The sequence below is a fragment of the Euphorbia lathyris genome, chromosome 5 (genome assembly GCF_963576675.1).
Source record: "Euphorbia lathyris chromosome 5, ddEupLath1.1, whole genome shotgun sequence".
NCBI classification, from domain to species: Eukaryota; Viridiplantae; Streptophyta; class Magnoliopsida; order Malpighiales; family Euphorbiaceae; genus Euphorbia; species Euphorbia lathyris.
The window spans coordinates 68,606,180-68,623,662 of record NC_088914.1 but is presented as its reverse complement, the minus strand read 5'-3'; the positions used below and the strand labels follow the sequence as shown (position 1 = coordinate 68,623,662).

Sequence of the window (17,483 nt, the reverse complement as noted above, 5' to 3'; positions counted from 1 at the left end):
GAGGACTAAAAGGCTTTTTGTGCAGATCTTAAATGACAAGACGAAACAGCAGTCATGCAACCTGCTTTGCAGGAGAAAAGTTGAAAGAGACTCGTCGGACTGATGGGTAAAAGTGAGAAGCGCTGAGGACGGTAGAACAGGGAGGCGGTAGCAGGGATGGACCAAGCAACATGATGAAAAATTCCGGACCTTGAGTGTTCAAGTGTCCAAAGTCAACACCAATTTATGAAGAACAATTTCACTTTTTCTGAACAATCTACTTTTGTAATAATCTTTTTATATTTTGCACCTTTCCTCCTTATTTATAGCGGACAAGTAGTAGGAGGAAAGGGGGTACCTTTTTGGATCATTTTGGAGAGCCAAAGCTTCGTCTCTTTAAGGAGAACTCTTTGATATTTTAACCTAACTCCATTGATGAGGAGTTATTGCATATTTTGTGGTTGTTCACTCTGTACCATGAGTGAGTAGTCGATTGAATGAGCTAAGCCAGCTAAGGGCTGGAGCTGTAAGTTTTCTTAGCTTATTTATGAATGAATGTGGTTTATACATTGGGTGTTTAATGATGCTTTTCTTGTATGTTTCATTAACTGCTATCTAAGTGTTTATGAATGATGGGAGACTGCTTTCATACTCATGTATCTATCATTGAACATGTAAAATCTGAAATAGAAATATTATGGTTTTATATCAAGGGGTTTCTAAAAATGAAATGTTGCTTAGTGTTTAATGTAAGAAAGAACCACTTTTGGGGACACTTGAATGTGTAGTAAATCTTAGAATCTCAAAAACACACGAGAGTTGACTTGAGAACCTAAAGCAGAGACCTTGACCACATGATATTACATTCATGAATAAATAGGCAAAAATTATACTACAAGCTCCCTGTCCATGTTAGGCTTAGCTTGTTCCACCTTTTTATTGTGATACATCATTATTTTCTGAACGAACTTTTTAAAGATCTGTTACTTTTAGATTATTCTAATAAAATCATATGAAACCCATTTCCAACTAAAAGAAAGAAGTCACTGTTACTACGAACACCCTGTTCTATAAGGTTTTCTGATAAAATTATTCATCAATCCCTGAGGAGAACGATACTCTACTTACCGAGATATTACTTATACCTAGTGCACTTGCTAGAGTCTACTTTTAGGACAACATTCACACTGTGGGATCTTTCTACACATGGAAAAATGGACGGTAGGGACATGCAAGGGTGGATAGTAAATTTGACAGAGCCTTGTTATTCACTATGCTAAATAGGCATCACTCAGATCATCATCCGCTGTTATTCAGCTTTTCCCAAAACACATCTCAAATTGCTAGATTTCATTTCCAAGCCATGTGGATTTCACATCTGAGCTTGAAGGATGTGATTCAGCATTTCTGGAATGGGACTCACCCACGTCTTGGACCGATGCAGCTTCTCAGTTACAAACTATGGGGCTTGCGATCAGTGATGCGCACTTGGAACAAAGAATTATTTGGTAACCTGGATAGAAACATCTGCACCAGTGAGAAACGCATGTCTGAATTCAAAAAGAAATAAGTGAATACGGCTTCTCCTCATCGAGACACGAACGAGAGCTTCAGGCCCATGAGCAATTAGATTTGCATCTGATACAAAAGGAAGCTTACCTGAAAGAAAAAAAACAGAGTTAGCTGGTTGGCCTTATGGGATCAGAATAGCAGTTTTTTCCACCGTATGGTGACTCAGCAAAAATCAGCCATGGGCATTCAAGCACTGCTCATCAATGAGGTAATATCAACTGATGCGGAACACATTGCTTCACACACTACAACTTTCTTTGAAGTCCTATTCAAAATCCCAAGAGGTGAATTTGCAGACTTGACCTTAGTGCAGGAGCTAATTCTATGGAGTGTAACACCAAAGATGAATTCGAATCTTTTGCGTTGTCCATCAAATGAGGAAATAAAAAATACAGTAATGGGTATGTCTTCTACTAGCACACCAGGGCCTGATGGCTTCACTGGGATATTTTTTCAGACTTTCTGGAATACTGTGTGAGCAGATATTTGTGCTGTGGTGCATTGGTCCTTTACCACAGGTATGATCACCTCGGGGTTGAACTCCAGCATAATGGCGTTAATCCCCAAGATTGAGGGAGCTTTGCAGATTGAGTAAGATAGACCAATTGTAATGAACAAATTTTGCTTTAAATTGATTTAAAAAAATTTGGCTAATGAATTAACACAGGTTGCAAGTGAAATCATCTCCGACAATTAATTTAGGTTCATTAAGGGTCGCAGTATTCATCAGTGCATTCCTGTAGCTTCAAAAGGTGTAAAATCGTTACAGAAGCAATGTTCTGGGGAAACATGAGCATGAAAATTGACATCACGAAGGCTTTTGACACGCTGGACTAGAATTTTTTTGCTTACGGTTCTGGAATCCTTTGGCTTCTCGCTTCAATTCAGAGATTGGATCCGGAATATTTTATCTTCGGTTAGAATCTCCACAATGACGCCTTTGGGAATCTCTGGTTACTTTGCTTGTTCTCACGGGGTCAACCAGGGAGACCCGTTGTCGCCTATTCTATTCAGCCTAGTAGAGGATTATTTAAGCAGATACATCACACACCTGGTCGAGAATGGTCAGTTATCTCCGGTAAGATACTCAACTGCGCAGATGCTCCCTACACATCTCTTGTATACAAATGATATTCTCCTCTTCTGTAGAGCTACTTTGAGGAATGTTAGAATTTTGGATTCAACATTTGAGCTTTATGGAAAATTATCGGGTCAAAATGTGAGCTGGTCAAAATCTGAACTGTTCTTTGGGAAGTATGTTACAGCCCGTCGAGGACCAGACTAGCGGAGGTCACTGACATTAAAATCGGTAAATTACCTTTCCTGTACTTAGGCATTCCTCTATCCGTGGGATCCCCGAAAGCCTCTCATCTAAAACAAATCGCTAACAGAATCACAACGACCTTCTCAAGTTGGAAAGGCTCGGCTCTTTCTATGGCCGGATGCTTAACCTTAGTTAAAGCTGTGATTATGAGCTCCTTCACACATTCGTTTATCATTTACAAATGGCCGTGGAGCTTATTGAAGAAATTAAATAGTCGCATAAAGAACTTTGTATGGTCCGGCTCAGTGACGAAGAAGAAGCTGGTTACTACAGCCTGACAGAGGTGTATGAAGCCTTTGAATGAAGGAGGTTTGGGAATTAAAAGCCTGGAACAATGGAATGTAGCACTCTCTGGGAAATTAGCTTGGGGGATTTTAATAGAGAATAATCTCTGTTTCACTTTGCTCTGCTCGAGATTTCTGAATGTAGCAGAGCTAATAAGGAGATGCATCTCGCTCTCTTTGATTTGGGGTTCAGTAAAAAAGGCTTACTACTTAATCAGGGAGCACAGTCAATGGCTAATCGGGGAGGAATTTAAGCTTAATTTTTGGAATGCAGAGTGGCTGAATCCACCTATTGCCGAGAGGCATGAATTATCGAGAACAGAGTGTGATTGCTGCAGACAAAGGGTAGCTAAGTTCATAGAACAGAGTCGTTGGGTTTGGATTCCGGACTTACCGCGAGATGTGACTATAGTAGTTCATGAGGCAGAGTCGAGTGGGGGATTGAAGGATTTATGCTTCTGGAAACCTGCTACAAATGGTAGATTTACGGTTATATTGTTTTATAAATGGCTTTCTCCTCCTCCGTTGATTCATCCAATTAAACATTTTTGGCTACCTTACATTCCTCCTTCACACTCACTCATTGCCTGGAGAGTGTTCTAGAAACGAATTCCCGAACAAAAATATCTGCAAACCTATGGAATTATAATGGCATCTAGATGTTGCTTTTGTCTACAGCAAGAGGAATCGCTGGATCATCTGCTGTTGAGTTGTAGCTTCGCGTCTCAGATCTGGGAAAGCATTGAGGATCTATTTGGTCGAAGACTTGTTGGAGAACATAACTTACAGGAAATGGTTTTAATGCGCTGACTCTGAGATTTAGCCCTCATCAGGTTCAAACCTTATGGCACAGTGCAATTGTACATGACATTTGGGTCCTCTAGAAAGCGAGAAATGAGATTATTTTTGATGAGGCTCTCCCGAACATCCATACATCGTTAAGGCTGATGTGGTCATGCATTCGGCAGTCATACGCGATTGGCAAAGGAAAAATTTGGAACTCCATTGTAGAATGCCAAATACTCGCCTCACTGGTTTTGGAGCCTCGCATCGCAACTGCGCCCAGAATTTTACCTATTCGATGGAAGCCTCCTCTAGTTGACTGGATTAAAGCAAATACATATGCCTCAGTGATGATAGGTACCTCTACGGCAGGCTGTAGAGGCATCTTCCGCTCTTGCTCGGGACCGGCGGAGGGCTCACTCGCTTTTCCTTTCCATGCCCCATTCGCACACATTGCGGAGTTAAAGGCAGCCATGGCTACTGTCAAATATGTCAAAGAACGATGTGGGGACAATCTATGGTTGGAAAGTGACTTGTCGTTTGTCGTTGGGGGCACTGCACACTCCAACAGTGCAAATACTGTGGCAACTACATTTAGAATTGGTGAAATGCCTTGCATACATTGATGGAATGAACTTTGTGGTATTCCATATTTACCGAGAGGGCAATAGAGTGGCGGATAGTCTTGCAGGCTTTGGACGTACATGTCAGGCGGCAAGATGGTGGGATACAGCTCCAAGCTTCTGTTCATGTTTTATCAATGACAACGCAATTGTCCGTTTGGCTTATCGTTTTAGCTAAGTTTTATTTTAGTTCCCTTGTATGATTTTTTTTTGCTCTTCTTTAGTAAATTTGGGTCGGGGAGTGGTGGTTTGGTAGGAGGTGCCAACATAGTTGGGATGTCCTGCTTCCATTTTACTCTCCTCCTTATCTTTAATAAAAAAAGTAAAATTTTATATTTTAACATTTTAAATGAGATCAATTTTATCTTTATTTAATTAAAAAATCAAACGAGCTGATTTGACTAGGGTGTTGTTATATCCAGCTTCAAATTCCCACCCCTAGCCCCGTGAAAGGACGAAAATACCCTTTCAAGAGTTGGGGATGGGAAAATCCTATTTTTTTGCTTTCCAGACACGTGCGCGTGTGGCTATCACACCTCACGGTGTGGTCGGGCGTGATAGCCACACGCCTCACCGTGTGGTCGGGCGTGACAGCCACATGCCCGACCACGAGGTGAGGCGTGATAGCCACACGCCCGACCACACGGTGAGGCGTGATAGCCACACGCCTGCCTGCCGAGAAGGCAAAAATAACAAAAATTAAATTAAATTAAACTAAATTAAAAAATAAATAAATAATTGCCCATACACCACACGGACGTATGGGCATCACGTCGTCACCATTGTGAGGGCGTGAGGATATCACGCCGCACCACAGGTGACGGCGTATAAATATCACGCCGTCGTCTCTGGTGAGGCATGAGGCTATCACGCCGTCACCTGTGGTACGACGTGATGTTCATACGCCGCACCAGAGGTGACGACGTGATCTCCACACGCCCCATGTCCCGATTACGATTTTGAATAACAGCAAAATCCGATGTAAAAAACATCCAAAAAACATCAAAATCAAACGGAAATACATATCATAGGTCCCTTTCCTTGGCCGCCCCTCCGCCGATCCATGTTTTCGTTGATAAATTAGTCCGGATTAGATTAAAGAGAGTTTAGGTTGTTTGAGAGGATTTGAGAATTCTTAAAAGGGAAAATTATAAAATTGGGTAAAATGTGAGACCCATTTACATATTTAGACCATTTTTTCAATCCATTACCTATCTAGACTATATTTTGTAACTTTCCTAAAATACCCCAATCTTTCATTTTCCCCTTCCCCTTCATCTTCCAAATCCACGATTTCTCTTCCCCTACCAGACCTGTTAACGATTCAATCTCGGTTTTGCCAGTATCGACTCGATACCCATTTCTCTCCTATACGCAGCAGGTTGCACATCAGTATCAGCAAAAACAGCAGATAATTTTCCAGACGGGATTAGTGGATCCGAAACAGAGAAAAGGAACAATACCAGGAACAACATACTTCCTTGGAGTCTATTCCGTAAGGCTCGAACTTGTAGAAAGCTTCTAGTTTGAAAATGAAAGAAAGTAGAAAGCGGAGCAGTTGCAGTAATGCTTTCACCATTGTTATGATCTGAATGTTACATCTCACTTCGCATATTGTGCAATATGCGAAGCATATTGCGAATTTGCGAAGTAAAATCATATCGCATATTGTGCAATATGCGAAGCATATTGCGAATTTGCGAAGTAAAATCATTCGCATATTGTGCAATATGCGGAGCATATTGCGAATTTGCGAAGTAAAATCATTCTGCTAATTAGCATATTGCGAATTTGCGAAGTAAAATCGATTTTGCTAATTAGCATATTGCGAATTTGCGAAGTAAAAGTCATATATGCGAAGTCAGACGGAATGGAAAATGAAAAAGACTAAAAATTTTCTAAGTGTCATATATACATGAAGGGTATTTTTGGAAAGTTACAAAATATAGTCTAGATAGGTAATGGATTGAAAAAATAGTCTAAATATGTAAATGGATCTCCCATTTTACCCAATTTTATAATTTTCCCTTCTTAAAATTATCTAAATGGTATTTTAATCTTTTCACGGTACTAGAAGTGGGAATTGAAGGCTGGATATAGTAATTCACTTTGACTATTGTGAATTTAGGACTATTATTTGACTGTTAGGTCAAATTTACACTTCCGAAACATATTCGGCTCAAATTTAGGTATTGTTAGAATGGAAAAAAAATACGGTCTTGGTATTTTCCTCTTAAAATTTTCAGCATCTTGTTTAACGACTTGTGTTCTTTCAGTAAAAGAGATTGGTATGAAAGAAGAAAGTAAAGGAAGAACATTTGAATGGTTATGAAATCAAACTATTTTGGATTGTAGTAGCAGTAGAATTAACATAAATGGTTTTGGCATTTTGTTAGCATAATGAGAAAAGATATTTGAACAGACAAAGGAAAGGAGCATCTAGCTGTATTGGATGCGCAACCGTAACATCAAATTCAATTTGGCTTCCTTTGGAATCTCCGCATCTCCCAACTAGCATCTCCTCTCCCTCTCTCTCTTTATTTAATCATATCTTTTTACCTCTTCTTCACCGTTCATCTTCATCATTTTCTTCCTTCCTTTTCATGTGTTTTTTTGTTGCGTTTTCACGAGATTTTTCTTCTTCTTCTTGTCCCTTTGTGGCTTTTTCTTGTTTATTGAATCCCTTTTGTCCCCCTTTCGCCTTTCGCCTAAGTTTTGTTTAAATTAATTCTCATGATCTGAAGAAGAATCCCCCCATCTGAGTTTATCTTTCTCAGTCGGTGGTTCTTCAATTTCAAGTATTGATTCAGGTTCTCTTCTTTATTTGGTCCCCACCATTATTACAAATGTTAAGATTACTGAAATGTTTCCTGTTTTTTAATTAATTGAAAATGGGTTAAGTATGTATAAGTAGATTCAATTTTTTGAAATGTCCAATTTTGAGTGGTGAAAATAGATTCAGATGTATAATGTGAATTCAACCAAGTGGTTCTTCTTGTTTTTATCATGATTCTACGATTTTGAGTTCTAATTTTCAGCTTTATTACACAGATTTGTATGGTTTTACTAGACAATGGAAAGCAGCCAGGAGGAGTCAGAGATAAGGTCTGAAACTGAAACAACAAAGCATCATGAGCATGAATTAGGGAGTAGTAGTTCAAATTCAAAGGGAGGGAAAGGGAAGAGATTATGGAAGAAAGTGAAGTACCAGCTCGTTGAATATCATTCTTTGCCCGCTTATTTGAGGGACAATGACTACGTTGTGGGCTACTACCGTTCTGAATGGCCATTGAAGCAAGCTCTGCTCAGCATCTTCAGTATTCACAATGAGACATTAAACGTTTGGACGTAAGTTTTTCTATTTTAGCTAGCTCCAAGAATTGTTTTTAGCATTTATTTAAAATTAATGTACTTAAATTACTTGCTGTGATATTGAACGACTGATTTCAAAAGTTGGGTATTGTGTGAGATAATTTAGAGGTAAGTTATAACATGATCTTGTGATTGAATCTATAAGAAGCTAAGTGTTGGGAACCAGATCTCTCAAATTCAAATCAAGCACTTCAGTTTTTGTTGTTTGGAGATAAAGAGTTTCCTGCATCTAAAACTGGAATGACCAATAATAGAACAATATAAAGGTGTAATTACTCATTCATGAGGATAATATGGTTCTGAAAAGAAATAGGCTTACTTTATGAGGGCTCTGTACTTGGCCAGACAATCCAATTGGCCCCTGAATTTTGGAGATGTCTCATTAGCATAAACTTGCTTAAAGTGACTTATTCCTCCCTTGAACTTGCTTAAAGTGACTTATTCCTCCCTTGAACTTGCTTAAAGCGAACTATTAACCTTTTGAGCTTGCTTAAAGTGGTATATTGACTCGTTGAACTTGCTTAAAGCGAATTATTAACCTTTTGAGCTTGCTTAAAGTGGTATATTGCTCCTTGAACTTGCTTAAAGTTTATGCACTTCAACTTTCCCAAATCGGGGTTAATGGTATTAATTTAAGTAAGTTCAGGTGCTAATGAGACATCCCCAAAGTTCAGGGAGCCAATCAGATTATTTGGCCAAGAATAGGCCCCTAATGTGTATTAAGCCAAAGAGATACTTGTGAAATAAAATTGCCTATAGAGACACCAAGAATGATCATAAAGCTTTGCAACTGATGAAATTGTATGTATATAGATTATATGGAAAAAGTGCAAAACATTATTTACAGTTGGAGCACTTTGTATGTAGTATAATTCAGAAGTGAAGGACCGCTACTCATGTGAGAATTTGTTACAAAGCCTCATAAATGTGAAATTGCCAATTAGATTTCATTGGCAAACACTTCTACAATTTGAATTTGTTGTCTCTCAATTGTTGACAAAAGATGATTCTCTTCCCATATGGACAATGATAAACTTCAATGATAAAAGTGTTTTGACTACAGGCATTTGATAGGGTTCTTCCTTTTCCTTTCCCTGACCATATACACTGCTATGAAGGTTCCAAAGGTTGCTGATCTTCATTGTTTACAACTTTCAGAAGCGTTGAAAGCTGATTTCCACAAGTTGCATGATTGCCTCCCTTCTTTACCTTCCATGGATCTACTCCCATCACTATCAGGCTGGCATGTTATGGATCTTTTATACAATTGTTTGCCTGAAAGATTCTCCACTTTCAACCATACTGATGTTTGTGTTCTGGTAATGCTTTTCCTCTTTAATTCATTTTGTGATGTTTTTAATTATATTGATCTTTGTGACGTGCATTTCACTCCTTATATCCTTTTATAGTAATTGATCTGTTAATTTGTCATTCACTAATTCATTTTAGGTTAATTAGCAGTATCTTGTGAAGTAGTGAACTTGTCTCAAATAGTTTGGTTCAACTCTGGTAAACTTGTCCAAGTTCAAGTTTATACCTCATATTTAGGTTGCTTTATCATGTGTAAAGTGGTAGAGTAGATGAGGGATTCGAAGCTTGAGAAGAGCAATGAAGTTGCAGATAGAGTAACAATAGGGAGTCAAAACGAAAGAATTTAAATTCTATATACTTGTTACAGAAAGTATGTGTTTTTATAGAAAAGGCAATTTCAGTAAAATGTAGAGAAAATGCATAAATGTAGAGGGCACCTGTTTGAATATGAGTTTCTAGAGCTTTGGATGCTACTAAAAAGAAAACATTCTCAGAACATGCAATTTCAGATTTACTCATTTATGTAGCTATGTCCTCTCCAGTCTTGAAGGTCTAGTTATGCCCCCTTTGCAATGCTTTTTATGCTTGAAGGATTGAATGCTAGCATGTTATGCAACGAAAACTTCACCGAGACACACTAGACAAATTTTTAAATAATTTTTCTCCATACCAAAATGGATTTTGATTATCTGTTATATGTGCATGCGATTGCGACAGGTTCTGCACTTCTAAAAAGTATAGCAGGACTATTTGATGATGAATTTTTACTTTTGACAAACATAGTTGTTTTGTGAGAGATTTTTCTTTTGACAGCCGAGCTATATAATCTGAATGCTTTCCTTTCTAATTCAATTTTAAGCAAATGGTTGGTCTGTTTCTTTGATCTTGAAGTTTCTGAAGCTAATTATCTAATTACAGCGAAGCATGAAGGAGGACGTAGCAAATCTAATAGCCCCTTTGATTGTAAGACCGACCACACGATGGCCGTTTTTTGCTTTCATGGGCGGCGCCATGTTTTGCTTGCTAGCGAGCAGCACTTGCCATCTCCTATCTTGCCACTCAGAGAGAATGTCATACATTATGCTAAGAGTTGATTATGCTGGAATTGCAGCTCTTATAGCTACTTCCTTTTTCCCACCTGTTTACTACTCTTTCATGTGTGACCCTTTCTTCTGCAACCTCTACTTGGGGTTCATTACTCTCCTAGGCATTGCAACAGTGTCATTTTCGCTCCTCCCAATGTTTCAAACACCTAAGTTCCGTACCATTCGAGCACTACTCTTCTCGAGCATGGGAATGTCGGGTATATTACCAATCCTGCACAAGCAAATTGTGTTCTGGGATCAGCCTGAGGCACTCCACACAACAGGGTATGAAGTTCTGATGGGAGTTTTATATGGAATTGGAGCATTGGTTTATGTGACTAGGATACCGGAACGTTGGATGCCCGGAAAGTTTGACATTGCCGGGCATAGCCACCAGCTTTTCCATATATTAGTAGTGGCTGGGGCATATACTCACTACCGTGCAGGGCTTGTTTATCTCAAGTGGCGAGACCTGGAAGGATGCTAGCTAGGATATTCTTAATTACTGCATACATAAATAAGAATGAATCTAGTGGGAAGGTAGAAGAATGCCTTTTTCTCCAGTGTGAACAAGCTTGCCTTGCTCAATGATGAAAAATCTTGTGCAGAAATTATTTTTTCTAGTATATAGTTGTAATTCTTGTTGGATTTGTTAAAAATACTTAAAATTAAGTTTCAGATTTGCTCTTATTGTTTCAGGCAATTGCAGATATATACTTAATGTAAAAAGATGGTAAAATTTTGTATTCAATGTTTTTAATTTAGAATAATTTTGGATCCAAATTAGGGTCCCATATATGCGTTCTAGCCACTTTGAATTCAAGGCCATGCCATTTGGCTTGATTACTGCTCCTACAACATTTCAATTTCTTATGAATTCTATCTTCCAACCCTACTTCAGGAAGTTTGTGAGAGGTTGATCATTATGAACACCTCTAGTCAATTATTATTTGGTAAGGCATCCACATGTGATTTTGGAGTACCTCATGTGGCCTATCCACATAAGAATGGGGTAGATAACAGATGCTTTCTCAAGGCATAAGGAGGCAGCTGCACATCCTGCTCAGCTATTTGCTATTTCCATGACTGTTCTCACATGGATGCATGACATTCAACAAACTTATTCTAATGGTCTCTTGCCATACAAAAGCAAACTGTATATTGATAGTGCCACTGCATTAAACATTACAAATAATTGTTGCTTGCCACAATTCACCTATTGTTGTTGGAGGATGCTCAGGAATTAAAGGAAAGCTTGTTAGCCATATTAGAGCATCTTTAGTGATGTTTGTAACTTTGAGATGCCACCTAGGTATAAAAGTTAGAGTAAATAATTTATCAGAGTTTATGCATATTATATTAGTCAGTCTCTCTGTTTTTTGAAACACGTTATAACATCATTGAGTTTTAATAAAACTAACTACTTACTCCCTCCATTCATAAATTTTATAGAAAATGACAAGTATGCCCTTTAACCACTAGTTGACTTTCTTATATGTTTAATTAAGTTTTATCAAATTTTATTTATTATATTAAGTCAAGAATTAAAATTAATATTAGTAACAAAATTATATTATTATTTAGTGTATCTTTAATTAAAAATAGATAATCAATTTTCTAATAATTTAGAATTATAATTTAAATGCATCATTTATATAATATCTATTTTACATGGTAATTGTTATACATACATTATTGAGTTTATAATTTATTAAATAATAATCGGGTAAATAAAATATAAGTTAAATAGTTATTAATTTGTTTTAACCTAATGAGTAAAATTAAATTTATAAAATAATTTCTAATTAATTTTATTACACACTATTTTAGTGAAAAAAATATTTTTATATAGTTTATCTGATTGTTCGGTTCAAGATTCGTCAGACACCCTTTAGGTGAATGCTCTTCCAATTAATTTTTTACGTATACTAAGGCACGAACTCGAGATCTTTAGTTTAAGCGACTTGAGGACTTTTACCAATCAATTCAATATTAATTGGTTTAGTAAAAAATAGTTAAATACTACATTAATTTTTTAATATATTGATTTATCGAATATTATGAAACACTAAACTAATTTATGGTAGATTGGTAAATTTATCATTTTATTTATAATTATTTATTGAAATAATTTTAATTATTGATATAACTAAAATTTGATAAAACTTAATTAAATATAGATGAAAGTTAATTAGTGATAGAAGGACAAACTTGACATTTTCTAACAATTTATGGATGGAACGACTAAGTACTTAGTTTTGTTAAAACTTATGGATGTTATAGTGTGTCTTTAAAATCAGAGGGACTAACTAGTGTAATATGTATAAATTTAGGAACTTATAAATTATTTACCCTAAACGTTACAACCTACTAGAGCATTTGTTATTTCAATATTTGATAAGATAAAAAATAAATTATTAATTAAACAATTTGGATTGAAAATGAAATTATCCATTTACTTTCTTGTTGATATACATAGCAAATGAAGTTAGTAGGTCATGGAAGAAAAGTAAAATAAATTGTTTTATGAGACTGCACACTTCATACTCTCTCTATCATTGGTCACAATTACTTGTGTGTGTCACATCCTCTTTCTTGCAATAGTTTATGGTTTTTAGTGATAAAATTACTGTTTATTACCATAGTTGGTAACAAAATAATTTGAATTACAATCATCCTTCTAATTCCTCCACTAAATTTTGAATGTCATAATTTTAGTTTTGACATCTTCTAAAAAATATTGGAGTTAAATTTAGAATTTATTTTTTTTCTTATTAAACTGATTATCAAATTGAGATACAAGTTAACAAATTCTTATTAAATTGATTATCCGATTGAGATATATGTTAACAAAAAAATAAAAATGAAATTCACCTTTCTTTCTAGGGTAAATATATAAATTATCTAAAATGCTTTTATTGAGAGTTGGATTTAGGATTCAAATTTGTACTTTTTTTTTTTTTTTTTTTTTTTTTTTTTTTTTTTTTTTTTTTACAACCAAAGAAGCATATATTAAGAATCAAGAAGAAGCATATTACAAATAAAATTGGGGGTACAGAAAACCACTCACTCCGATGTAAAGGTAAAATACTACTTCTAGCTAACAAATGAGCAACAGAATTTTGGGGTATTCTCTCAGGTATCAAGCTTGCTATTAGCCCGGGTGTTAGGAGGTTATCTGTGGAATCTGATAACTTGGAGGCGATCAACAGGATTTCAGACAACCAGGCTATTTGTCTTAACAGCCAAAATCCTATCAAAGCCATTTTAAGGCTTCACCCTTCCTTTGAGTTCTTAAGTTTCAACCACATCTACAGGGAACAAAACCGGGTAGCGGATCGCTTGGCGGCAGCTGGACATGAGGGGATGTTAGGTGTTTCTACCCTTTCTGTTCCTCCCATCTTTCTCTCGTCTCTTCTGTTAGAAGATAGGATTGGGGTCAGCCTGCCTAGGTTGATCCCGGGTTAGTTTTTTTTCTTTGTTTTTTTGTTTTCTTTTCCTGTTTCTACCAAAAAAAAATGAGCAACAGAATTTGCGGAACGACAGACAAATCGAATAGAGCAGTTAGAATACTCATTTAATGAAAACTGACAATCATTGGCTCATGCGTTAAAAGGAGATAAAACCTCTAACGGGCGGGCCATAGACTGTACCACGGTCAAAGAATCTGATTCAATGATTACATCCTTCCATCCACGGTCTTTGATCCAACTGATAGCTTCACGGACCGATAGCGCTTCAATGAACGATGCATCTTGATAATTCTGTAAGGTACCATTTTTAGCTGCAACAAACCGGCCCAACTCGTCCCGAACGATACACCCAAACCCAGCCACATTCTCGTCCGCAAATGAAGCACCATCCACATTCAGTTTTAGAAAACCTGCTGGAGGATGCTGCCACACCGTCGGGCTCTGCACAACTAGACTGCCTGAAGGAGAAGCCGACGTCTGCGCTCTCTTCCAGGCTTGCAGAAAGGAACCGGCCGAATGGTAGAGAAACGAGGCTTGTGAATCCTTCCGATTCCATACAATGTCGTTTCTATAACACCAAATAATCCACCATAAGACTGCTACAAGCTCAACAAGCTCCACCGGTTTAGAGAAGATCCAGCCCCAATAATCCAAAATGTTATGAAATTGAGTTCCCACATCCCCAATAGGTGAAAGAGTCCAAATAGCTCGAGCCATAGAACATTTGAGAAAAAATATGATAAGAATCTTCCACCGCCCCATGACAAAGCTCACATAAATATGAGATTGAAACCTTCCGAGCTTTCAGCGCAACTTTAGAGGGGAAACAGTTAGCAAGAACTCGCCAAAGAAGGTTCTTAACTTTAGGAGGCACTTTAAGATTCCAAATTCTATTACATACTGGAGAATCAATGAACCAATTTGTTCCAAATTCAGACATAAGCTTTCGGTACCCACTTTTAAGTCATCCTTCCAGTACCACACATCATGATCAACCCGATTAGATAAGGGGATACGAAGAATAAGTTCTGCATCCCGAGGAACAAAAATGCCCGAAACTAACCCAACATCCCATGACCGCCGACCCTCCTCCATAAGATCAGCCGCCACTTCCACCCCTAAACCATCAAATTTTTCACTTACGATATACGGAAAATGATCGTCAGGGAGCCACGGGTCTTCCCAAATCCTGACCTCACCACCCGCCCCTACAAACCTGTATATACCTGATTTTAACAACTCTTGAGCACCCATAATACTACGCCAGATAAAGCTAGGCCCATCAGATAACGATGCATCAAGAAAAGAGCTATCCTGATAATAAAGAGCCTTAAAAACTCGTGCCACAAGAGACTCAGGATTTGAGCTAAGTCGCCAACCTTGTTTAGCCAATAAAGCTAAGTTGAAATTCTGCAACTTTCTGAACCCCATTCCACCAAATTTGTCTTTATAAGTTCATACTTACGTTTAACTACGAAATGATATAATTTAAAAAAAAATACAAATTCAATATGAAAAATTATATAAAAAATATTCTCATTGAGAGTTGAACTTAAGATTCAATTGTCTTTATTATTCTTAGGAAGTTCATACTTACGCTTAACGTATAAAATGATATAATTTAAAAAAAAAATACAAATTCATTATGAAAAATTATCTAAAAATGCTTTCATTGAGAGTTGAATTCAAGATCCAAATTTGTCTTTATTGTTCTTTGGAAGTTCATACTTACGCTTAAAGTACGAAATGATATAATTTAAAAAAAAAATACAAATTGAGAGTTGAATAAGATCCAAATTTTTCTTTATTGTTCTTAGGAAGTTTATATTTACGCTTAACGTACGAAATGATATAATTTAAAAACGCTTTCATTGAGAGTTGAACTTAAGATCCAAATTTGTCTTTATTATTCTTAGGAAGTTCATACTTACGCTTAACGTACGAAATGATATAATTTTAAAAAAATACAAATTCATTATGAAAAATTATCTAAAAATGCTTTTATTGAGAGTTGAATAAGATCCAAATTTTTCTTTATTGTTCTTAGGAAGTTTATATTTACGCTTAACGTACGAAATGATATAATTTAAAAAAAAAATACAAATTCATTATGAAAAATTATCTAAAAATGCTTTCATTGAGAGTTGAATTTAAGATCCAAATTTGTCTTTATTGTTTTTAGGAAGTTCATACTTACGCTTAAGCGTACGAAATGATATAATTTAAAAAAAAATACAAATTCATTATGAAAAATTATCTAAAAACGCTTTCATTGAGAGTTGAACTTAAGATCCAAATTTGTCTTTATTATTCTTAGGAAGTTCATATTTACGCTTAACGTACGAAATGATATAATTTAAAAAAAATACAAATTCATTATGAAAAATTATCTAAAAAATGCTTTCATTGAGAGTTGAACTTAAGATTCAATTATATAAAAAATATTCTCATTGAGAGTTGAACTTAAGATTCAATTGTCTTTATTATTCTTAGGAAGTTCATACTTACGCTTAACGTATAAAATGATATAATTTAAAAAAAAATATACAAATTCATTATGAAAAATTATCTAAAAATGCTTTCATTGAGAGTTGAATTCAAGATCCAAATTTGTCTTTATTGTTCTTTGGAAGTTCATACTTACGCTTAAAGTACGAAATGATATAATTTAAAAAAAAAAATACAAATTCATTATGAAAAATTATCTAAAAACGCTTTCATTGAGAGTTGAACTTAAGATCCAAATTTGTCTTTATTATTCTTAGGAAGTTCATACTTACGCTTAACGTACGAAATGATATAATTTAAAAAAAATACAAATTCATTATGAAAAATTATCTAAAAATGCTTTTATTGAGAGTTGAATAAGATCCAAATTTTTCTTTATTGTTCTTAGGAAGTTTATATTTACGCTTAACGTACGAAATGATATAATTTAAAAAAAAAATACAAATTCATTATGAAAAATTATCTAAAAATGCTTTCATTGAGAGTTGAATTTAAGATCCAAATTTGTCTTTATTGTTTTTAGGAAGTTCATACTTACGCTTAAGCGTACGAAATGATATAATTTAAACAAAAAAATACAAATTCATTGTAAAAAATTATCTAAAAAATGCTTTCATTGAGAGTTGAACTCAAGACCTCCCGCTTACTAAACGGGTGCTCTAACCAACTGAGCTATGAAAGCTGATATAAATATTTTCAAATCAAAGGATAAGAATAGTTAGTTTTAAATTGAGGGGAGCCACAACACAAATGTCTGACAGTCACATGAAATAGACCAATCTTTGTTCTGAAATGTCGCAGTTGCCTGTTATCGGAGTTGCTCCCACCACAGCTTGCATATTTCTCTTTCTTATCATTATTACTATTAGTTGCCATGGATAATTTATTTCTCTTTTATAGGAACTTGCTTAAATATAACAAATTAATCACTTAGTTGCACAAAAGTAGATTAAATATGGAACTTGTATTGCAAGCTTTTAAAAAAAATAAAACGATTAAGGTTGGGGTATGCGATTCTAATATTAGAGAAGATAAGTTTTATAATAAGATTTTCTTTTTTAATCTATTAACAAAATTCAAAGGAACTTGTAACATATCTTCCGCATGCAACTTAATTTTGGCAACTGAGTATTTAATTGATTACATTTTATGCAAGTTTAGAGGCTAAG

General features: G+C 35.7%; 1 protein-coding gene and 1 non-coding gene across 3 annotated transcripts; one reads left to right on the top strand and one right to left on the bottom strand.

The window, feature by feature from the left end:
• The first annotated feature begins 6,842 nt into the window (after positions 1-6,842).
• LOC136229342 (heptahelical transmembrane protein 4-like) lies at positions 6,843-11,129 on the top strand. 2 transcript variants are annotated; one of them, XM_066018061.1, is made up of 4 exons: positions 6,843-7,375; positions 7,617-7,913; positions 9,001-9,256; positions 10,167-11,129. In XM_066018061.1, the coding sequence occupies exons 2-4, from the start codon at positions 7,639-7,641 to the stop codon at positions 10,818-10,820; spliced, it is 1,185 nt and encodes a 394-aa protein (XP_065874133.1). In that variant the 5' UTR covers positions 6,843-7,375; positions 7,617-7,638; the 3' UTR covers positions 10,821-11,129. The 2 variants fall into 2 exon arrangements, with proteins under 2 accessions (XP_065874133.1, XP_065874134.1); XM_066018062.1 differs by lacking the exon at positions 6,843-7,375 and having other exon boundaries at positions 7,772-7,913; positions 9,096-9,256.
• A 5,793-nt stretch (positions 11,130-16,922) lies between these two features.
• On the bottom strand, positions 16,923-16,996 carry TRNAT-AGU (transfer RNA threonine (anticodon AGU)). Its single transcript has one exon. It is a non-coding gene; the product is annotated as a tRNA-Thr (tRNA).
• Between the last annotated feature and the right edge of the window lie 487 nt (positions 16,997-17,483).